The sequence below is a fragment of the Patagioenas fasciata genome, chromosome 3 (genome assembly GCF_037038585.1).
Source record: "Patagioenas fasciata isolate bPatFas1 chromosome 3, bPatFas1.hap1, whole genome shotgun sequence".
NCBI lineage: Eukaryota > Metazoa > Chordata > Aves > Columbiformes > Columbidae > Patagioenas > Patagioenas fasciata.
This window is the reverse complement of record NC_092522.1, coordinates 19916936-19939967: the sequence shown is the minus strand read 5'-3', so window position 1 is coordinate 19939967 and position 23032 is coordinate 19916936. Positions and strand designations below refer to the sequence as shown.

At 44.8% G+C, this 23032-nt stretch overlaps 2 protein-coding genes across 4 annotated transcripts in view; both read right to left on the bottom strand.

Moving 5' to 3' along the window:
* Positions 1–239: 239 nt before the first annotated feature.
* LOC136100165 (ALK tyrosine kinase receptor-like) lies at positions 240–22094 on the bottom strand. 3 transcript variants are annotated; one of them, XM_065835015.2, is made up of 12 exons: positions 21002–22093; positions 19702–19800; positions 17789–17975; positions 15449–15539; positions 14212–14276; positions 13175–13304; positions 7219–7316; positions 6048–6140; positions 4234–4335; positions 2716–2850; positions 2047–2137; positions 240–944 (listed from the first exon to the last, which is right to left on the bottom strand). In XM_065835015.2, exons 1-12 carry the CDS (start codon positions 21093–21095, stop codon positions 240–242), a joined length of 1890 nt encoding a protein of 629 aa, XP_065691087.1. In that variant the 5' UTR covers positions 21096–22093. The 3 variants fall into 3 exon arrangements, with proteins under 3 accessions (XP_065691087.1, XP_071662014.1, XP_071662015.1); XM_071805913.1 differs by lacking the exon at positions 6048–6140 and having other exon boundaries at positions 21002–22094; XM_071805914.1 differs by lacking the exon at positions 19702–19800.
* The window catches only part of LOC136099675 (ALK tyrosine kinase receptor-like), an 84638-nt gene continuing 83695 nt past the window's right edge, over positions 22090–23032 (bottom strand). The window contains exon 13 of the mRNA XM_071807262.1: positions 22090–22235. Within this exon, the coding sequence (XP_071663363.1) occupies positions 22090–22235 (146 nt within the window). The remainder of the gene's footprint in view (positions 22236–23032) is intronic.

The following is a 23032-nucleotide window of genomic DNA, read 5'->3' as shown; positions in this document are numbered from 1 at the left end:
GGCCTTGCAGATAGCATCTCTTTCCTGTATCCTCCCTCCCCCTTGGTTCTTTTACTCCAATGATTGGAACCTTCTCAGGTCAGTTGAAATTACAGCTTCGAGGGTGGCACTTTTGGAGCAAGCTGGCACAGAATGGAAGGTGATGCAGCCGGATCCCTTGCTCATGGTGTGTTGGGTAACAGGACATCTCTTCAATGCTCAGGGGCCACAGGGGGAAAAGTCAAGAGGGTAGAGGGCTCTCACGGCCCCTGCTGGGTTATGTGGCTCTTGTTTCTAAGGACGGGGTCCTCGTAACTGCTCGTGCAAGGTGGCGTGGAGGTTTCCAAGGGTAAGCCCTGCTGTTGGTACCCATAGTTGACGTTCCCACAGGGGAAGTGGCGGAGCCTAAAGAGAGGCACTTCTTTAATGCTTGCTGTTAGGGAAGATGGCTCCAACAGCAGGGAGGACCCAGGCAGTCGGCCAGTCACAATGTTGGGCCCCACAGTACAGTTTCCTTCCTGTCCCAAATTCTCCCTCTCGGGCATCTCCTTCTCCAGCAGAGAACTGTTCTTGCTGGCCTGCTTCTCCGCAAACCAGGAACCGTAGGTTGGATTCCAGAGGTTGGTGGGCTTGTTTCTGGAGCTCCGGCTTTTGTGCAGCTCAGAAGGAGGATTGGACTGGGCATAGGCCATGTTGATATGTCCCCCCACTGAGGATGATTGCACCTTCCCCGGGACTGGCGGTTCCAAGGTTCCCACTTTGCCGAGAGCTTTTCCAGCAGCAGTGGCTGATGGCAGGGGTGGTGGAGATGGCAGAGTTTGCTTGTCATCCTTTCTATCTTGGTGTGTGGAGACCAAGAGAGGAGGAATTCCTTCTGGATCGTCAGGGCGCATCGCTACCTTCTCCTCCTCCTCAGCTGATGGGCCGTATTCTACTGGCAAAGCAGTGTTGATGACATCTGGATCCTGCCGGGGAGAACAATGAGGATTTCTCAAAGCCTGCTACCATCATGCATACTCAGACTTGGTAAAAAACCTGACATGCCTGACAGCTGTCGTGCTATGATCACAGAGCATCTTTCCCACCACCCAGAGCCCATATTCCATAGGTAGAGGATGCTGGCAAAATACAGTTAGCCATGAGATGCAATAGGATACCCTTAAAATTGAACTCTTCAAAAAAAAGCAACCCTAAAACTCATCACAGAACAGCAGAGGAACAAAGCCAATGAAAAACATTTTTTATGTCCAGCCAGATTTCCCGTGGGAATGTTGTTTTGGAATCTATATCATCTCGAAGTTCATAACATTCTCAGATAATATGAGAAAGTTTCAGCCATGAAAGTATTGCTTCCACACAACAAGGGAGGAATGGGAATGCAGAGAGAAGGCAATACTGCCAGACCCCTTGAATCCTGAATCCATAGGGACTGCGGTTCTGAGCTATTTAAGCAGTTTTGAAAATTAAACTGAGAGAAAATGTGGTGATCTGAGCAACTTTTAATTATTGAGGATGACATGGCAAGCTATAGATAGCAGAAAACAATGCCTCTCCATCCCGGGATCCAAACACACATGAAAAACAGACCAAGCCTCCTGACCAGTGAGGGAAAGAAAACTGACTGAGGCCAGATTTAGAAAAATGTGCGCAGACGCAGAAACCACCTGGAAAAGGTGCTCTAAGCCAGGACCACTTCTGCTCAGTGCTGACCACACCTTAAGGGTGAACACTGGGATGGAGTGGCTGACATGACACATGGGAAACATGTATGGGTGCTGACCTGTCTTAGCTCTTTTGCTTGTTAGAATCTGTGCCTTTAGGAGCAGAACTACAGGTCTACTCTTTGTAAAGCTAAGTTTGTGCCTTTTGGCAGTAAAAGACAAGAAGGATCAGCCTTCTGTTGGGGTAAATACCCCAGCCACTGGTCCCAGGCTGACACAGTAATGGTCCCAGGCTGACTGCAGAAATGCAGTACTGCTTGCTCATTGCATGTTCTGCCTCGCCTAAACTGCTCCTCAACGGGAACCCTCCCCACCCCTCTCAGTCGAGTCAAATGAACACTGATACCTGAGTGCAGTACTCAATCCTCTCCAGGATTATGGCAAAATTTGGCCGGTCTTCCGGCTGGTGCTGCCAACACTGGGTCATAATGCGGTACCTGGAAGAGGAGAACGGGAGATGCTCATAAATAGCAGATCCTGTTGGTACAGAACAGCAACTTGCTGCATCCTAGAAACCACGAGCACACATCACCACTCTGACTTTAATAAATACAAGTGCTCTGCCTTCCCCAGAGTCAGACAGCTGAGGTGATGGTAACCACGGGAATGTGGCCACCAGTGGGGTGACGTCCACAGCACATCAGAGAAATAACCCACCCACCTGAAATCCCTTGGGAAATTCACTAGAGATAGGCAAGGCTACAGGTAATGGAGACCAGTTTTCCCTACCTGTGAAGAACCTCATATATTAGTGGTTTCAGGGCTAACCTAAGACACAGAAATATGGCAGCATCTTTGACTGCAAAAGCAGTAGCCAGTACTTCTCCAAGGGGCCCGGAATTCTTCTCCAAAGCACACAGAAAATTTAACTAGTAGGGAAGTCACTGGCACTTAAATTCAATAAGGTAGATCAGTCAAGATAAGATAAATCTTACAAATGATTAACTTCTGACTAGAGAACAGCATCCAAACGTAACCTTATTTGTATGAATATATCGAAGCTAAAATTTCATACACAGGGCCAGGGCAGTTTTTAGGTGGATCCATCCTTCCTCCATTGGTTACAAACTCCAGAACCTCCTGGTTGCTTTTGCTAGGGTAGGGCATGTATCCCAAAGAGAATATCTCCCACAGCAGTACGCCAAAGGACCTGAACACAGAGGAGAAGGAAAACAAAGTGAAGGATATGGGAATGACCATCACTGAGGGGCAACACCCCTGGATGCAGCACCGTCAACATTGCTCTCTGTGGTCTGTTCTCAGGCAGCTTGTGGAAATCACCGCTGCAGGATTCAGACATAAATAAGCTGCATAGTTGTAACAGTGGACTTTGAGTAATTTAATGAATGCTAATAGTTGACTGTTAAGTGAGTGAAGCCTAGGTAGGTAAATATGGTTGCTTTACCCTTGTACTCAGCACTGCTCAACTAGATGTAATAAATGAGAAAGTCAGGTTATGCTTTTCTGAGACATCAGTCCCTGCTGGAGACAGCACTGAGTGGAGCAGTGGCCTGATCACTTACAACAAACTTTCCCTCTCGATTAAGCTACTCTGCATGAAATAACACACCAATGAATACCCACTGATGCTCTGAGCCCCACAGCCCCCACCTGTAGCTCAGAGTACAACAAAAATATTCATCAGCTAATATCACAGTGCTGGGCTTGTGTGGTGTGGCTTGCAAAGCCCTGGGGACAACAGGACAGGACTCCCTCCAAATCTGCTCAGCTGCTTGGAAATCACCCCCTTACTGATTCAAATTGCAAAGCGCTATGTGCAGCAATGGGAAACTCTTGTGCTTGGTGCTGCAACAGGTAGCAGCTCAGCCACAGAGAGCTCATATCAACACCCCTCTGCCAGGGCCTGCTCTGGAGCTGCATCCCCTCCACACACCTCCCGAGCTCTTGCCTCCTGCTCACCCAATCTCCCTCGCCCTCTTGTGGCCACTGGCAACTCAAGAGCTCACAGTGCTGCTGCAGGCCAGGAGAAAGATGAAAGCCACAATACATAAAATCACAGAATAGTTTGGTTTGGAATGGATCTTCAAAGCTCATCTAGTCCACCCACCCTGCCATAAGCAGGGACATCTTCAACCAGATCAGGTTGCTCAGAGCCCCGTCCAGCCTGGCCTTGAATGTCTCCAGGGATGGGGCATCTACCACCTCTCTGGGCAACCTGGGCCAGTGTACATGATGCTCTTCTTCCTCACTGGAGGATGGACCCTGCCTGCAGTCTCCCGTGCTGCTTTCCTCAGCGTGGAACTAAGATGTTCCTCCCTGTAGCAGCAAAGTGGCACCTGCATCTGCCTCAACCTCCCTTCCCCGCCTGCTCACCTCCCTGGCAGCACCTGCCTTCACACAGGTCTGATCTTTCTGTTCTATTGTCTCCTCCAAGATTAGTGGCTTTGAAAGACCTAGCTTGTCTTTTTAGTAAATGAGAAATGAACATGCATTTTTTACAAAATATTCACACTCTACAAAAGAGGTTACAACACAGACAGACAGATGGGACTAAGAAAGAAAGGAAGCGCACCATGTGTCTGTTTTTGATGTAAATATCCCTTCCATGAAAGCCTCAGGAGGCATCCATTTGACAGGCAACATTGCACACCCCCCCTTCCGATAGTAGCTGGCTCTGCAAAGAACAAACGAAACAGAGAGTGAGCCAAGAATTCAGAAAATATCATTAATTTAGAATTTTTATAATTACAAATATCCAAATTATAAGCCAGAGGAGAGACCAATTTAGACAAAACAGTATGGCACAGCTGAAGAGATCTGCTCCTTCTCACAAAAACAGCGGAAATGGGCAGACCAGGGAATGACTGCTCTCATGTCCCTCGCTTTAGGCCTGATTTGGTGAACCCAAGTTATGGTTACCTGTGTGCACACTCCTACTGAATTACTCACACACCGCTCTGCTGCTGGCAGGGCCATCCTCCTGCACCTCTCAGCCACAGCAAGATCTCCACCTTGCCTCACACATGGTCAACTTGTGCACCCCCACCAAAAATGAACAAGGTCTGTTCCATATGTACCCAGTCTGAAGAACTGCAAGTGAAATGCAAAACCCTGAGAACCAGGGGTTAATGAGGGAGATGCTTCACTGTTAGAGCTGGGACAGGAGTACACAAACCACCTCCCGTGCTCCTGAGACAGGAAGAACATCCGTCCTTTAGTGTCATCGTCATTTACAATAAAATCTACAAGCCTCGGATCCCATACTGGCAGCTGCAGTAGGCTGCTTGTGGTATCACTGTTCATAACTACACAGCCAGAGCATCCAAAGGATGTTCCTGGACACAGAAACATGTGCAAACTTCAAAGGCATCTTTGAAAACTCAGCACCAAAGCATTCATCTTGGCAGTTGGTTCTGCTGATTGTGTGACAGATGCTACTTTGCCCCAGCAGAGTCCCATCAGACAGTGTGGCAGAGCGGGGGCTCTTTGTGAAGGGAGAGGGAGGAGAGAAGGAAAAAAAATAAGCAGCTCTGACACACTTGGGCTTTTGCAGGTAGCACACTGTTTGCATCACCTCAGGTTGTAATACTGTCAGATCTCAAGCTAAGCAGAGCCAGGCCTGGCTTAGTAATTGCACAGGAGAATCCCCAAGCAGGTAAAAAAGAAGGCAAGGCACTGGAATAAACAGTGTGGGTGACTTGAGAACAAGGCATTCCTTCTTCCGAGTCAGAGGCAAATCAGTTCCTCAGCACAGCAGGACAAGGTGCTGTGCTTCTGGAGGTGCTATCTGGAAGATGAGGTATCAAACTACAGCCCTGACTGCTTGTGGTCATTAAAGATTTCCTGGCACTTCCCGCAAGAGCAGAGTAGTTAACCCTGCATCCTGGCTGAATTCCAGTTTGGTTGATTACATTTTCCTGACCTTCCTCTGCACCTTCCTCCTTTATCTGCAGTAAATTGAGGAGATTTACTGATGACATCAAACCAAAGGGGCAGAGGTAGTATCAAGGAGAGAGATTAAACTCAGAATGATTTGGGACCACAAAAACAAAAGGGCACATCGATGCCATTCAGTGTGGAGAAGCTAAAGACAAGAAACTGAGGACATAGTACAAGAGGGAGGAAAAATGCCCTCCATGACCATCAGACTTCATCACCCAGAAGAAAGCTGTCAGGAGTAGGAAAAGTCTGCAGAGCACAGTTAAACTACGCACGAAGACAAACACCAAAAATGCATTAGCTGGGATTCAGCAGGGTGGGATCTCTCCACTCTGCCTTGCTAGCGTTATGCAGAGCAGGGTAGAGCCTGCTCTCCTGCACAAACACCACTCCTCACTCATTTCAGCCAGCTGCCACTTGCAGATACCCTGGGCTTAGCTCTGCTACCTGTATATATCCCGGGCCATTCCAAAGTCTCCAATTTTAGCCACTCTCCCAGGCCCTCGACAGGTAAGGAGGCAGTTCCTGGCAGCAATATCCCTACAAGGAAAGGGAAGAAAAGCAAGAGAAAGAGAAGAACCACTTAATCATTCAACCGTTTTGCCAGCCAAAAAGAAAACAAAGAATAGTAGCTACTTTCCTGAGCTGCAGAGAGCCCACAAAAGCCAGATAAGGCAGTGTTTATGGATAACTAGTGATGTCCCAAATTCCAATCTAGCCCAAAAGCAAGAATAGTTTAGCTTTTTAACATTTCCTCTTTAATCTCCATGTAACAACTTTCAGCTGAAAGGATGGACCTCCATGAGCCTCCCTTCCCACCAGGAGCTATTTTTAAGTCTCTAAGGAGTTGCAAGGAGTGGGGCTGAGTTCAGCAATGTGCCAGTACCAACACTAAGTTGTCTGGGGAATGATCCGCTGACCTGTTACTACCATGCTTGTTCAAACATTGTCAAATGGGTGTACTGTCATGGACAGGATGAACAACAATGTGCAGGTGTTCTGAAGACTGAAGGTACAGGCTTGAATCCATGTGTGCAGGTAAAGCTCCAGCTTCACCTCTGCTGGGCTGAAGTAAACCTTGAGATCTGAATAATGTGGTGGCATATCTTGTGGGTAGCTCTTTCAGGAGAGTGAACTACAATCTCTCTCTACTCATCTCTACATAATGCTCCAGGTAGAATAATGGACATTTGCCAAACACCCCTTTCTGCAGGACCAGGTAATGATAGTCATAAGGTGCTGCACTTCTGGCTGTACTTCCATTATTCAAGAGGGAGAAGAAAAGGGTTCCAGAATGAGCAGAAAGGCACTAAGCAAAATTTACGACGGGAAGAGCTTTGAAGACTTCTGTCACGCGATTGTGTTTCCATTTGCAGAGTAGCAAAACAGGCTGCACAAGTGCATGCACTGAGACTTTGGTAAAACCTCAGTCCTCTGCACCCTGGTTTATAGCAGCCTGTCTGTTAATTGCTTCTATTATGCTGATTTTATCTACCTTGTTTAAAGGTATCCAGCCACTAGAGTGCAGCAGGACATAAACATATCAAGCAGCACATTACAAGTCTGTGCTGGCCTGTGTGTAAGCCATGCCCATGCTGACACAGGTGTGTTCACCTACCTGTGAATGAAGTGGTTCTCTTCCAGGTACTGACACCCACAAGGGATGTCACGAGCCACATGGAGCAAGTCCAGCATGGAAAGGGAGGATGGCTGATTCTACCAAAAGGCAAGCAACAAACATGGGTTAAAAGCAAGAACATGACATGATTCATCCCTGGTACAGAACTGGGAATTCTCCAACATGTGACATAGCTCAGATGTTAACACACAAAATAGCAAAAATGCACAATAGAGAGCTCATATGCATGAACTCTGTGAAGGATGTGCAGGCACAATGTCATGCAAATCCCAGGGACAGAATCAGAACAGCTGGATCTGAATTTCCAGCTCTGTAAGAATTGCTCCCCATTCTCATGGGAAACACTTGTGAATTTTCAGCCAGATTTTTGAGGAGATCTGTAGCCTGAACTGGTCCTCACTCAGTTTCTTTGTAATTTTGCTAGATTTTCTCTAAAGTCACCTTGAACAATGAGAATGACATTTGGTATAATGGCATGAGTCACATTTGCTCTTTCCCTCCTCCACATCTGTGTAGGTTTTATCTTGCCCCTTGGAGCACTGACACAGGTTTGTGTAGCCAAGGGCTATGGAAGAGTAAGGCTGCCAACTCCTGGTCCCTGCCCCTCTGATGAAGGCTACAGCCCTTGCCAGCAGGAGCAGATGCTTTAGTGAGCAGGGCAGGCTGAGTACCAGCTTGTGTTTGCTGGCCTCTGAAACAAAACCATCAGCTTCTGCACCAAGGTGTGAAGCAGTGATCCCTGCAGCCAGTCCTGTGGGTGAGGAGGAGATCATTGCTGCCAGTGTGGTGACAAACAACCGGGCAGGACCCAAAGGAAAGGCAGGAAGATGTGCCAGCGGAGGTTCAGGTTGGACATTAGGAAAAGGTTCTTCACCCAGAGGGTGCTGGAGCACTGGAACAGGCTCCCCAGAGAGGTGTCACAGCCCCAAGACTGACAGTGTTCAAGAAGAGACTGGACAACACCCTCAGACACACGGTGTGAACTGTGGGGTTGTCATATGCAGGGACAGGAGCTGGACTTGATGATCCTTGTGGGTCCCTTCCAAACCAAGACATTCTATGATTCTGTGACTGCTTACTCTACAGCTGCCATTTGCTAGCTAAGTGTTTCTCTGTGGCCTTGGTCACTTGACCAAACAAGCCTGTCCCACCCTCTGGCTCTCTCTTGTGACACCTACCATGATGCCCAGTGCCCAAAAGGCACACCTGCCCACGTGTCTCTCCCACCAATGCACAAAGCAGCACGGGTTCTCCAGTGACAGGGACTGCTGGCCCTGTCAGCCCATCAGTTGTGATGAAACGTATCTCTAGACTGACATGATGCTGCGCTGGCCATCCCACCTGATCTAAACCACTGCTAACTGGGACTGGAAAGAAGTCCAGGCTCTGCAGCAGGCAGCAGCCAGTAGTTAAACAGTAAATACTGGCTGCTGAAACCTAAGAAAAGTCTTAAAGAGATTAGGAAAAACCTGGCCTCAACACTCAACTAATGCAATAATTGAAAAATGCTGCATCTTTATGTGAACAAAGCCTGTTCATGACTATGTACCACCTGCCTATATTTTATTATTAACACAGTATAGTTCGTTGCATATATATACTTAACTGATTCTTTAAAACACCAGACTGCATCTCCCCCTAAAACCTTTCTTTTTGTAGACTAACAATTTCCTGAAAACACAAAGCCTTTCTCTCACCCCACTTTCATGGGGAGGGGGGAATAATCTTTTTTTATCTCTGCATGTTAAACTGACTCACCAGCTACACAATATGGCTACAGTAAGAAAGGACGCAGATGCCTTTTTTTTTACTTTCAGGGCATAACCAAAGGGAAATGAATATCTCTATCCATTCCTTCCTCTTCTGAGCAAGGGTCAGAAACCTGAAGTGAAAACTGAGTAAAAAGCTCAATTCTTTACGTGCAATCGATTCCAGACCTGAGCTATACAGCAAGGCAGTCAGTAGGCTGAAGCCACAGGCTGATTTCAACAGCATAGCATTTTTTTCTCTTTTTCCCTTTTTTTCCCTTCCTTCTCCTGCACGGATGGATTCCTTCCACCTTTTATTTGGCTAAATACAGTCCTAAAACAGATGTGACTGCCCACCCAAGGACAATTTAGCCATGTACTTTGTTTGAAAAATGGAGGTTTGGGATACATTTTGCAAGGGGAGCAGCCTTGAGGCACCAAAGGATTCGCTTTACAGCTTTTGCTCCCCAGATGAATGGACAATGGCAGCTGCAATGCACCACTGCTCAGAGCACTGGGCACGCTGGAAGCGCTCGCGTGACATCTCCCTGGGTGAGGCTGAATCTTGCTAAAGGTGAAGGAAATTCTGTGTATTGTTCAGCGTAATCACTGCTCTGTGCAACAGGCTGCACAACACAAAGGAGGGGAATCATTTATCCATATACAATTTATCTTCCAGAGCTGTTCTTTGATTGCTGTGCTGTGTGCGTGAGAAAGATCAGCACTGAACTTCCCAGAAGGGACAATTCTGCAACACTCATAAGGAGCGAAGGCTCTGATTCCAGGCATTTCTGAATCTACCAGAATGCCTCTCTCCAGATGAGGAGGAAGGGGTAATCCTATAATAGATGTGAAACTTTATTAGAAATGGGGCAGAGAAGCCCTTCAGGACTGTAAACCTTTGACCCATGGAGAAGTTTCAGTCTGAAGCTTACAGAGTAGATGTGGCTGGCACAAATCGACAATATTCCACAAAAGTCACTGGTATTGTATCAGTGATGTTGGATGAATATTTGGTTTACACATATCATCAGTTCTTGCTTAGAGTCCAGAAGAATCACCACGTGTTGGCTGAACATTGCTTTCATTATTTATGTGAAAAACACAGACAAATAACATACAATAACCTGTGCGCTGGCAGTATCCTGATCTCCCATTAAGTTGCATCCCGTTTCCTGATACCTTCTGCAGAAGCTCTAGCTTCTCACTTCATGTCCCTTACAACATCTTAACTTCCCCCTTCCCTCGCATTGCCTCCTTCTCCTCCATTCCCTCTGCTCTCTTGCATGTTTTTCCGTGGCTGAGCTCACAGCAGTGTGCTGGTGTGTCTTGCTCCAAGTCACACAGGTTCTTGCTGGCAAGCCAAACAAGACAACTGTTGTGCTCAGTGGTCATTCAAGGATGGCGCTTTCTCCTTTCAGGAGCCCTGGGAGATAAGAATGCCTTCAGCACCTCTATTAACTTTCACTGAAACTGGCCAACGAATTTGAGGTTAGTGGCAGGGGAGTGGGGAGAACACCTGGGGGATGAAGGTAGAGAATGAGCACGTAAGTCTTTTATCTTCTGCAATCAGAATGAAAACAGAAGTAGGTGAAAAAGACAAGGTAGTAAGGAGATCAGATAGAAAAGCCAAAACTGGGGAAAAAAAAAAAAAAAGAGAAACCAAGCAAAAATGACAACAGTAATTCATATGGTGCTTACTGCACAGTGAGCAGTGCACCTCTGCTACTGAGTCAGTCAACCAGGTCTTGTGTGTTCAGTTCATTCCTGTTAGAAGCAAAGCTCACAAAAGCCTGTTTACTCTGCAGTGTTCCTTGTCTTTCCATTAATGGACCTGGAAAACTAGACATCCAGTCTGCTACGCCTGCTTTCTACCTTCAGTCCTTGAATGAGGAATAAGAGGAACAAAGCAGCTCACGGTTCACTAAGAGCAATGCAAAGATACAGTTGACAGTACTGAGCCATGGGCCTCATGTGCAGAGGCTCTGTCACATCTCAAGTACATGCAGAGGATGAATCCATTTCCACAGCTGCATCCCGTACCTCGCAGAGCACAACGCCCCTGACACATCTCACCTCTGTCAGTGAGTCAGTCTCCTAGCCTCGTAGTTTCTGAGCCAGCAGTCAAGCTTGTGCACCAGAGGCTGATTTCTCAGCACTCACAGCTACCATTAGCCCCTCAGAAGCTGCCCCAGCAGCCAGAGAATGAATTACCCTGTCATTCTCACCAGGCATCCACTGCATGGGATGGCAGCAGAAGCAGGGCAAGGCAAGGGGAAGGAAGCTGTTGGGAGTGGAAATGAAACACAGGGATCTGTGTCTGCACATAGGCCATGCACATTCACCCAGCTGTTACAGAGGGACTGGAAATTATTTTTCTGAATCAGTTCCGGCTTGTACCTGCCCACCTGCCTTTGAACCTCAGGCTTTCCGCAAGAGTGACAAGCATGGGACAGAGCAGAAAACAGCAGCCTCAGTCCCAGGTCTGCTTCAGTCCTGGGAGAAAGTTAAAAGCAGAAATAGGGGAGGATTTCAAGGTGCTGGTAACAGAAGTGTGTAGTAGTAGTTAATGGTCAGTCCCAGATAACCTCAGACAGGTCAGGAAAGACAATGAAAGAAGAGGCAGGGAAGGAGAGCAAAGGCAAAAAGAGAAACAGCAAGGAAGTAGTGTATGCTGTGCCTGGAGTGAACTGCCCACCTCTTCTGACATGAGCGTTCACAGGGGTCGCACAGAGCTACTGCTAACAGAAATGGAAGCCCTCGCATGCAAGGAGGAACTGATGACTGGGGTAGGGGCAGACAGAAAGAAATCCCTCAGCTCAGAAGGCTCCTGTGACTGCATCCTATGAAGATTAAAGGCTTTCCATCCACAAAAGCAACTGCTTCATCTTACTGCAAGTAGGTAAAAATTCCTGCTGTTCAACACTAATGTTCTTGGTGTTTCCTCACAAGACTCTGAGCTGGCTTCTCCCTCTAATTTAATGAGCCAAAAAGATGATTCCATTGCAAAGTGATGGATACCCTTGCCCTACACCATCCTGGTTCACCTGCCACTTCATCCATCTAGCACAGCCTGCTCTGGCAGTTTTGAACAAAGCACCTCCCAGGCAGCATATCCTGCCCATGCCGTTCTGCTCTGCACTGGATGAGAACGGAGCCCACACTGAAAACAACCATGAGCTTTCCCACTCACCTACCACCAAGTTCAGCCCATTTGTATAAGCTAACAAAAGCATCCCTAGGTGCTACAGAAAGCCAACCTCTGTTTATAAAGACTGCTCCGATTTCAAACATCTCAACTTTCTGGGTGTTTAGCTTTCTATCCAGGCAGGAGCCACTTCACTGCAATCTATCCAAGACTGCACCGCTCATGGGCAACACACCATTTTATATGTCTGAAAACCAAATTGCAAGGAAAAAATACAAAGTTAATCTGTTTCCAAATGCCTTGAAGAATAATCTTATTTATATGTGTTAGATTCAATTTGTGTTTCTCTTGTACTGATAAAATCCAGCATTTTGCCCTGTGTCAAAGAAATGTAGAGGCAAAGTATGAAGCTGGGCCATGGTGCTAAACTCCAACAACATCTGGGTGCTTCCCTGATCTGGGTGCTCAGAGCAAACTTTATTCTTCTGAACTACTGATTCCTCTCTTCAAGTCATAATTTATTTCTCATACATTTCTAACTGACTCATTTCCTACTGATGCTGATTACAGTGGGAAAATCTTTAAAACTCTGGAATAAAGATATTTTCTATTAAGTCAACAGCTCCAGGCCTGATTCTCTTCTTGCCTGTGTCAAACTTGGTACTGACAGCTAGCCACAGAAATGCACCTGATCAGTAATTTAAAGAATGGATTTATCATTACTAGCTTAATGTTTCCCCTCAATCCACCCCCAGAGGGTGTGAGGAAGGTAAGAGTAGAAGTTTGGGGTTTTTTTTAATTTTAATTTTATTCTTTCTTTAGATAGTATCTGTAATGCTATGTAGCAAAGTCCAGGAAATGAGGCACCTCTGCATAACCCCAGTAGCATCCTGCCAACAGAGTCGTCTTCTAGCAACAGAAATTTTCCAACCCTCTAAAATGGTGGGAAACAGCAGCTGCAGGATCAGCTCTTTTATAGTTACATACTTGCCTTGTGGCAGCAGCTTACTAAATAAAATTCAATTTTCTCTTTTCTTACTGGTCTAGGCCGTGTCTCTCTCAGGAACGATTTCAGGTCACCTCCAGCCATGAGCTCCAGCAGGATGAAACGGGGCAGTGCCTGCAAGCTCACCCCAATACAGCGCACAATATTCTGGTGGTTGAACTTGCTGTGGAGACAGGGAGACTCAATTATGGAGCAGCTTTGATCCAAAAAGCACAACTACAGAAAAGAATAAAAATGTGTTGCTGAGGGGATTTTTTTTTTTTTCAGAATAAGTAACAAATCTCAAAGGCAGGGTAGCTGGATCAAGCCAAAGTGCTACCCCTGCACTCTCTGTCCGTCTGAGTAGTGCAGAAATCAAGGTGGGAAAGTAACAGCTTTTGGCCGCTTTTCCACCTCCTGTATTCTGCATCCTTTTTGGGCTACAGCAAGACTCAGGGGTCACACGAAGCAAAGAATGTCTGCTAAAATAAAAGTCTCCTCCTAATTTCACTGTTCAAGGGGTAGAAGCTGAGCCAGGGCAGAGTTGTTCAAAATAATATGCTGACAAAGGGATCTGCTTATGTAGGGGATATTCCTCAAGGTCTAGACTAGTATTTCCATTTTTCTGCAGACCTCAGTATGATGGGAAACTATTTCTGTGGATTTTAGGACTCAGTCACTGAGACGCGATATGACAGAAGCATTAGGTCAATGCCATATGTGAGTTTTGAGTGGTCAAACCAAAACTCCTAAGGTTTCTTTTTATCTCATGTTCTGATCTCTAAGACAAATCAAGGGACCCTATTATTAATTCCGAAAACTGGGCCTAAAGATTTTCAATCTGGATAACGAAATCCGCTGTGGAGTCTCTTGAAAATTCAGCCCTTAATAATTTGGTTGCCTTGGTGTCTTCATTTGTAAGAAGAATACAAAAGGTTGGTAATGCCTATCCTCTTTGTAAAATAGTGACAGCAATGGGCTAAAATTACCGTATAGATGTGTTGCATGGACATAAACTCTTAAAGCATCATTTTCCTTACAGTGCTGGGCTTTGCAAGCCTACACAAGTGTTTGATCTTATTCACACACACCTAATAATGACAGCTTCCATGAGGAAGTCCAGCTCATCTTGCTCCGAACACACTTCTGGCAATGTCTGGAAAAGAAAAAACAGGTTGACAAGGAGAATATATTTAAACTTACAGATACAGAATACCTGACACAATCAAAAGCACTGACATTGTCTGCAGTCATCCTTGTGATATCTGCATTGTCTGCAGCAATCCTCCATGCCATAAAAATGTTTACAATCAGGGTGGTGAAGCACTGGCCCAGATTGCCCAGAGAGGTGGTAGATGCCCCATCCCTGGAAACATTCCAGGCCAGGCTGGACGGGGCTCTGAGCAACCTGATCTGGTTGAAGATGTCCCTGATCATTGCAGGGGGGTTGGACTGGATGTGCTCTGAAGGTCCCTTCAACCCAAACTGTTCTTTGCTTCTACGATTGTTTCACTAAAATAAACCACATTCTAAGGTAATAGCTACACCATTACTAAAGTAGATTGTGAAGCCTGTTGAGGGATACAGATGAGAACACATGGCCCATTAATGCCACTGTCATCTTCCTCTCAATAAAGGAAATAGCTCAGAGCATACAGGGAACGGTGCTCAATATATGGGACTCTGCTGGATGAAGAATGAGAACCACAGTTCCTGAGCTCTCAGACAGTTCAATCCTGCTACCTCCCAGCAAGACTATGAACTATAACCAGCAGTATGACTGTGCTGCTATGTAACCTCTAGGTAAAAACAAGCTAGCTGGGCTACTGAAGGCCTGCGGAACCCTACCAGGATCTTGTAGGATTTAGTTTCACATCCAGTACATATCCACCTTGTAGTGGAGTGGTGAGATCCCTGGAAAACCAGACGTCTCCTACTTGCATGGTCTTCGATGTACATGCCAGCTGCTCTTGACCCTGTGAAGACTTTTGGTCTCTGACTCAAAGGCTTTGGACAGGTAACAAAACCAGGTGTAGCATGTGGAGGATGGACAGAGGATGGATTTATTTCTCGTACCTGCTGTCTACTGCAGCTGTATGGGAAATCTTTGCCTATTTACTACTTACAGACCCCTTTTAATAGACTCACAAGCCCATATACTATGAGGTGTACCATCACTATGATGGATTAAAGTCTTGCAGTAGAGCAGCAACCTTTCCAGCCACATCCTTCAGTAATACTTAATTCATCTTCATTTTTATAATGCATTGGGACTCTTGGGTGAGAGGTGCATGAAACCATCATGATAACTCATACACTGTCACTTACTTTTACAGCCACCTGCAAGGGAGTGGGGTCGCTGGGGATCCCTGCCACCTGACCTTCATATACCTCACCAAAGGCTCCGTGGCCCAAACCCCTGGACAGACCAGAGAAGACAAGAAGGTTTTACTACAGAGAACACACATTATAACACTATGGTCACAGCTCACAGAATGGGCTCACAATTTTCATTGTAGTGAAACAGGGAGAAGTGGATATTGACACTGAGGATATCACTCCTCACACTACACGGGGGACCAGAGCTTGATGTGTTCTTTCCTTCACCTATAATGTATTTAATTGGTAGGGAAAACAATCTCCCAAAGTGAACAGTCCTTGGTGCAATCAAGCTGCTGGCAGTGCAATGTGTAATGGATAGCACTCTTCTACAGCTTTGGTGTCAGTGCTTTAGTGTTGGGTGCTCCATAACAGGTCAATAAAGATAGGTCATAAGCCTTGGTGTTCCCATACTCTAAGCACATTAAGAGTTCCCATGATGTTTATGCATCATCATTAAAGAAAACATTGAACAAGAAACTAGGAAGCACAATGGTTCTCAAAGGACCTGAATTCTTAACCAAGTATCTTCCTGATTTATTTTGTGATTCTGGATAAGCACCTAAGCCAGTAAATGGTGATGATAGTGCTTTATAAAGCACTCAGCTCTGGAAATTCAGGCTGAGATTTGTTTCTGGGACTGATCATATTATGAAATTTACAGTTTTATTTTGAATAAGGGTACCAGAAAAAGAGAAAGGAATTAAGAGTAATTACACAACAGATCCTATCCTATGCCCTTGTGACACAGATATTGCATACCTGTCTATTCAGTGTTCACTCGCTTAACATTAAGTCAACTGCTACAACAGCTATACCACACAGGTGGCATATTGTAACAACACAGCGAACTCTGGCAGAGAATGAGGCTGCATCCCAGATCCTTAGTCCCTCTTAACACTGCATGGGCTGCACATCGGGTAGTTGTGGTTTGAACCTCTAAGAGGCATGCCTGCATCTCAATCTGGGCAAAAGGCTCTTTTCTATGACATGGACTTTCCTGGTAGAGCCAGGTTTGGCATGAGAGCTGCACTGATTTTGTTCTCTGGTATATCAGTGGACAGGTTTTGCATGGGCTGTTGCCCTGCTGGCAGTTCAATCAGGCGCTGCTAAGGGCAACCTGCTCAGTTGTTGCATAAGCTCTGTCTGTCGTTTTGCCAGGATAAAGACCAGTCTAGGCAGTGAAACCGCACTGAGGACTTGCGTTGTCTGTGACTCAGTTGCTTCTTTTAATAACGTTTTGTAGGTATCAGCTTGAGACACTGTTCTTGGCTATGCCTGACCAACTTGTTACAAGCTGAGGGTATGAACCAGATCTCTACAGCTCAGTTAGTTATGACTAACCCATCTCCCAAAATGCCCATCTTCCCCTGCACTTATCAAATCCTGGCTGTAGCCTGTGCTCTCTGCAGCTTGCCACACTTCAAAAATCCTTTCAGAGCCCAAGTGACAAAGGAGAGCAGCAGCACAGAGTACCCTGGAAACTTCCAGATATAGACCAGCAAAATGTGCAGGTAAGGGGAAATGAGGTAAGAGACAGCAAAACACTGCCGACTGCACAGACTGCTCGTAACATCATCTTTTTTAGCACTGTAAGTTCCCTAGTCTTCCAAGCTTTCATGCTTCCACTTCTTGGCTTTTTGCGTAAAACTGCACAGTACCAGTACCAGGGTAACGTCACATTCACAAATGGCATGCACTGCACCCTGGAGGAGAGCAAGGTGGGAAAGAATTCTGAATTTTCCTATTTTCTTCTTAAGAGACTATTTCAAACTTTCCAGAAGTTCTGGTCTAGACATGACTATCCTGCTTGCTTTACATTCCAGTCCTTTTAATACTGTCTGGCAGTCTCAAAACATCGTTTTTCCTGCTACTGTACTTAAGGATGTCATTGTCTTTACCAAAGATGAAATCAAAGACTTTAAAAAAGCCTCCTACAAGCCTCAGACTTCCCAGCATTTCATCAGTTAAAAGTGGAAATGGGCCATTCATTGTGCAGTCTGCAAAAGGTGTGTCTGAATTACTGGTGATGACTCTTCAGTTCCTCTCATAATCTCAGAAGATTAACACTGCACCTGTAAAAGGTTAAGGAGACTGCCAAAGTCTAGTTCCCTCCTCAGAAGCCTAACTACTGCAGATTTACATTCTTCTCACAAAAAGGAGCACGAGTCTAGAAGTGCATGAGAATTTGTATGTGTCTGCACAAGGACATGAGTTCACACCCATGTAAGAGAGACAGCATATGTGAGTGTACAGTGTGAAACACGGGGAAGGCAAAGGTGAATTTACCGGATGAGGGAGATGTTTTTTCGAGGCACCTCTTTGAGGTCACTAATGGATGTGGTCTTTCCTGCAAAGCAGTAGTTGGGATTGTAGTCTGTCATGATAGTGGAGGTACGCAGCTTGCTCAGCTTATATTCCGGGCTCTGTAGCTCCATCTGCATGGCTTGTAGCTCCTGGTGCTTCCGACGATATACTAAATATGGAGAACACAGTAAACCAGAGACACAGAGCGACTTTGGAACAGGTCAGCAGCACGTGTCACTGGCATTTGCTGTGTGGCCAGTTTTCAGCGAATCAAACCAGACAGTAACACTGTCATATTTCTGTACGTCAAATAATTACAGATAGAAAATGGAATCTCAAGTTATCCAGGAACCTTCGATTTACACATCTTATGAAGAAACAGGCTTGCTCATGAAGAAGTAAAATGAATTTCACTTACAGAGATCTCTGATTTCACAGTTCTGAGGTTTTTGTTTTGTTCTATGTAGCTTAACTGGACCTTCCAAGTATGAGTCTAGACCTGAACTTGAGGGAGCTGGGGTATAATCCACCTTCCTAAATCACACAGAGGTGACTAAAATCTGAAATGATTTATTGCATCATATTGTTCGAAATGGACAGATTAAACAGTTAGCTCAAGAATAACATTGTACATTAAACTAGCTCATTTAAGAAAACTTCCTGTTTCTAAACAACAAAGTTGGATTAAATTTGAAATCAGTTTATGGTAGTGTTATATTTCTTGAATCACCTCACTGATACTTCTGAAATGTCATTAGAAATCACACCTTGAAGGAAGACATCCTGTGGATATTACTTGAAATAGTAACTGATATTGGAGTACTTTTTTTCAAAGCAAGATGCCAGTTGTGAGCAGGTTAAATCACTATTACCCTTACTATTGATTTCTGTGGGAGCTGGATTGAGCCCAAATACTGTGACAGTAATAGCTATCACATCTTCTCTAGCAGATGTTGCTCAGGGGAAGAATTTAAGGGGTAAACATGCACTGGCAAAGGCAGACGGACGTAATGACTTACCCACAAACCTGCCCTCCGTTTTCCTCCTCATTGCTTTTGCTTTGATTTTTTAAATTGCTGCTCTATCCTGAGATGGCAATGATAGGTTAGTTGGATGGAAAGAGGATTACTCTTCCACTCCCTGAGAAGTAATTAGTAATTTTAAAGGAGTACTGTCAGGCCAGATGTCATACATGTAGGACCATGTGTGCACAACTGATAACTCCTGAAACTCTTAAAACTGAAACAGCTGCACAAATCTAATTTAATAGTTGCCATTTGCTGCTCTGGCTGCATCCCTCTGCTCTCCCAGGGAGCGTGGACAAAGAAAATTGGCAAAGCTGTGGTTTGAATCCCTGGTTGCTTTTCATTGATTCAGATCTATTCTGCTTTTAATTTAATGCAGGTGAGCAACTTTAAAATAAGAAAATGAAAGGTTGAAAAATACCTTTTAGGATTTCAAATAAAGAAGCCAAAAATTCTCACATCCTACCAAGCAGTGGTTAGTAAAAGGGGAACCTATGTGAGAATTTCAAACTTAAATGTCACACATTAAGAGGCAAATCTGTACATAGGGACACAAATATAAGCTTGCTTTTAGGCATTATGCACCAACAGTTCTCACAAAAACAGTGGCAGTTGTGTTCTGACAGCTTCACACCACAACACTAGCAGTAATGTCTCTTTCAAGATGCAGTCAGTAACTGAAACCTCCTCAAATTGGCCATTGCAGTTAGAAACAACTACTGAAACCTGAAGTTAAGGCGTGTGTGTGCCAAGGTGTCATTAAATACAGCAGTAGCTAAAGATCTGAATCCTTTTGCCTGCCAGTGCCCAATTATCCCTGGCTCAGATCCAGCCCTCATATGAAAATATCTTTTGCAGAGAAACACTCACCTATCATGACTCCTGAAAAAGCCAAAATTAAAGCAGCCACCAATGCTGAAGTCACTACAGACAAGACCAAGGAGAGAGGGAGGTGAACCACTGGCTCAGCTGTAATGGAGGCAGGAGAAAAACGAATTACGTTTGAAATGATCTTTCAGCAACCACTTTTTTTTTTTTTTTCAGATTTTTCTCCTCTTCCTTCTATTGACTCATCTGCTGCTGCTGTAGTGCAGGAGCAACCTCTGGCATGAGCAGTTCTCAGGATCTATGACCTCTAATAGCTCATTGTTTCACTTCCCTCAGTTAATATCAAGCCATTAAAACAGATGGTTTGCTATCAATGAATTAACATGTGCACTCTCTGGGTATGAAAACAAGGCCATAAAAACAAGGGGCAGGAGGTTAGGGAGGTGGAAAGAACATTACATTGTCAGGGCACTAAAGTGCTGCTACCAATGCCAAACCACAGCAAAAGCAGAAAGAGGACTGCAATATATAATCTCCTAAATGCACCTAATCCAGGCAGAAAAACCTGATAACAGTAAGTGCAGTACTAAGTATCCCACAGCTGCATGCTCACTTGGGACCACACAAGGCATCTATTAAGGTTTACTTCACCTTGTCAATATGAACATGCTTTTTACCCATTTTACAGATGGGAATGGTAGAAATATAGAACAATTTTCCCATGCCAGTGATAAAGCTGAGAGCAGGATGCTGAGTGATCCTGGAGGCACTTGCTCTAACTGCTGGGCAAGAATATGAAGGAAACCAAGTAATGGAGCTCTGAGCACTTGCTTTTTAAGTAAGGCAAGTACAGGCACTGCCTTTTTTTTTCCTCAGAGATCACTCACTCAGAACTTCTTATCAATTCTGCACATGCACCTTCTATGTCCAAACCCACAGGAAGTATATTCTGCTTCACATTGCCCTTTTTTCCCTTCTAAGAGGACAGACCTGGAAGTTAAGTTTAGCTGGACAACTCCTTCAGTGTGCAAACTTTCATGATTTCAGAGCAGAATGTGAGCATCAGCACAACCAGATGCAAAATCTGACTCTCCTCAGTGCTGCCCAGTATGCCAAACATACTGCTGTAAAGCAAACCAGTGCCTTAGCACCGATGTGTCCATAGCCTAGCAAAATAACTCTGCAGCATATACCATCAGGAAAGAAGGTAACATTCAACAGGAGCCAGTTTTGAGAAAGAGACCAGAGAACACTTTCAGGATGTCTTACAGTCCAGAATACAGATTATTACCATGCATTTTCTGTTTCACATGCTACCAGCCTACCTCATACATCTACTTACCTATGCAAGACACACCATCCTCAGCCAACTCTGTGCCTGGTTCACAAAAGCAAATGACTTTTTGAGTCTCTAGATCAACACGGCACTCGTCCATCTCACAGTGACTGCAGTTAAGATGCAGCCTAATATCCACCTCTCCATGCCCCTCTGTCACTAGGGAGTGGATGAAAGAAGCTGAGTTAACTACTGTAAAGATTATTCATATCGTTCCCTTGGGCTCTGACAGAAACAGGGGACACGGTAGACACAATTGCTGGATGTGGCAGGGTGGGACCCATTTAAGAAACTGATTTCTCCCCACCTTCCATGGCTCCTGTACTTTCTCATGTAGAAAATAACATTCAGCTAAATAAGCCCCACTGCAGCTGAGGTGCACCGACTCTCTTGCAGCAAGTGGTCCTACCAGGTTAGGAAGGAGTCTGCTGCCCAGCCTAATAGAAACCTGCCCTTTCAGCAGTCCCTGAGGCTCACCCTTCTCATCCTGGCCTTTCCTCCCTTTGAGATCAAACACTGCAATGTTTTCAAAACCTTCCGGCTGAATTTGTCAGGCCAGAGTTCATCGGTATTTGAAAATACTTTTGGCTGTTCTGAAGCAAACTTTTTTTTTCCTGAATAAAGAAATATTTTTGTATTTTCTGAACACATCTCAAACATATTGAAGATGATGACTTCTGAGCAAACACAGGCTGGAGTGGCAGTATTTATCACTCCCACAGACTGCTGGGCAGCACTGCACTGTTTTCTGTAGAAACTCCCTGGTCCAGCCTGGATACTTTGCTGAAGGATGCTCTAAGGAACATGTTTGTTACTGAATATTCAGGTACTTTATCTGCTTATTTCCTAAATTACCTGAACTATGAGGTTCTGTTACTACTTTTTTTGGACAAAATTATTCTATAGTCTGGTAGGTTATCTCGTTGGGAAGTGTTTTCTAACATCCATGACATTTTCTCCACCTGCTGTCTTCCTACTACTTCTGTTTATTTTCCATTGGACTTTGTTATGCTATCTTTCTTTCTCCTTATGCTCACAATGACACTAAGCTGTACCCAAAGGCTTTTAAATTGTCCTACAGATGCAAACTATTCTTAACATGAAAGAAACCCACTAGAAGACTTCTGACCAACATTAATGCCTTTAAGCGCTGGAGTGTATAAAGTACCAATTGGATTAATAAAGGACACACCATCCTCCCCATCCATCTCTGGGTCATTGTCCACTGCAGCATTGCCACCTACATCAAACCAGAAGTTACCTTAACAGACTGAGGCTCATTAGCACTAAAATACAGATAAGCATTGCAACATGCACAACTTCAGTATATTTAGGGAGGCATCCAAATGAGAAAAGAAATAAATCAAAGTATTTCACATATAGGGAACACTTCGTGAGTTGTGGCATGAACCACTGGTCTTTCATCTCTAGAACTTCAATTTGATCACAACACGTTGTGACAATCGATTTCTTAGCTCTGTTTTAGGCAGACTGTTGCAAACTAAGGCACACCTAAACCAGAAACTTCACCTTTAACCATTTGGATGCTGCGAAAACACAGAAGTTTTTCTTAAAATTAATGTGGTCAAGAGATGGTAAAAGACCAGTGCTCAAGGGTTAAGTTCAGTACCCTTGCTGATCAAGGTATGTACTGTGTCAGGAATCAATAACTCGATATCCTTTCTCTTCTTTACACCCTGAAAGCAGGGTGGTCCACCAGGAGTGGGGACTGAAGGAATTTATGAGTTACTCACTTGTGCTTGGGCATATAGAACACATTAGGAACAAAGTATGGGCAATACATAGAACATATTAGAAGCACAGTAGGGGCCATGTATTATGTAGTACAAGCATGCAAAGAGTCCCCCACTCCACCCAAAAATGGCTTTTCCCCTTTAACCATCTTCAGTGACATTAAAATTATGTCATGTGAGGCATTCTGTTGGAAAAAGCAGCATTACACAGTAACATTGGTACAAAACATGCACTTCATCATTTAAATGTAACTACTCCTACATTTATACAGTCCTAAAATCA

Excerpts from the sequence above, each read along its gene's own strand:
- LOC136100165 (XM_065835015.2), bottom strand. The coding sequence starts at position 21,095 with ATGGACGAGTGCCGTGTTGATCTAGAGACTCAAAAAGTCATTTGCTTT. Across the intron at positions 13,305-14,211 it reads ATGGAAGCTGTCATTATTAG|CAAGTTCAACCACCAGAATA; the intron begins GTGTGTGTGAAT and ends CTGTCTCCACAG. Across the intron at positions 4,336-6,047 it reads ATGGCCCGGGATATATACAG|AGCCAGCTACTATCGGAAGG; the intron begins GTAGCAGAGCTA and ends TGTTCTTTGCAG.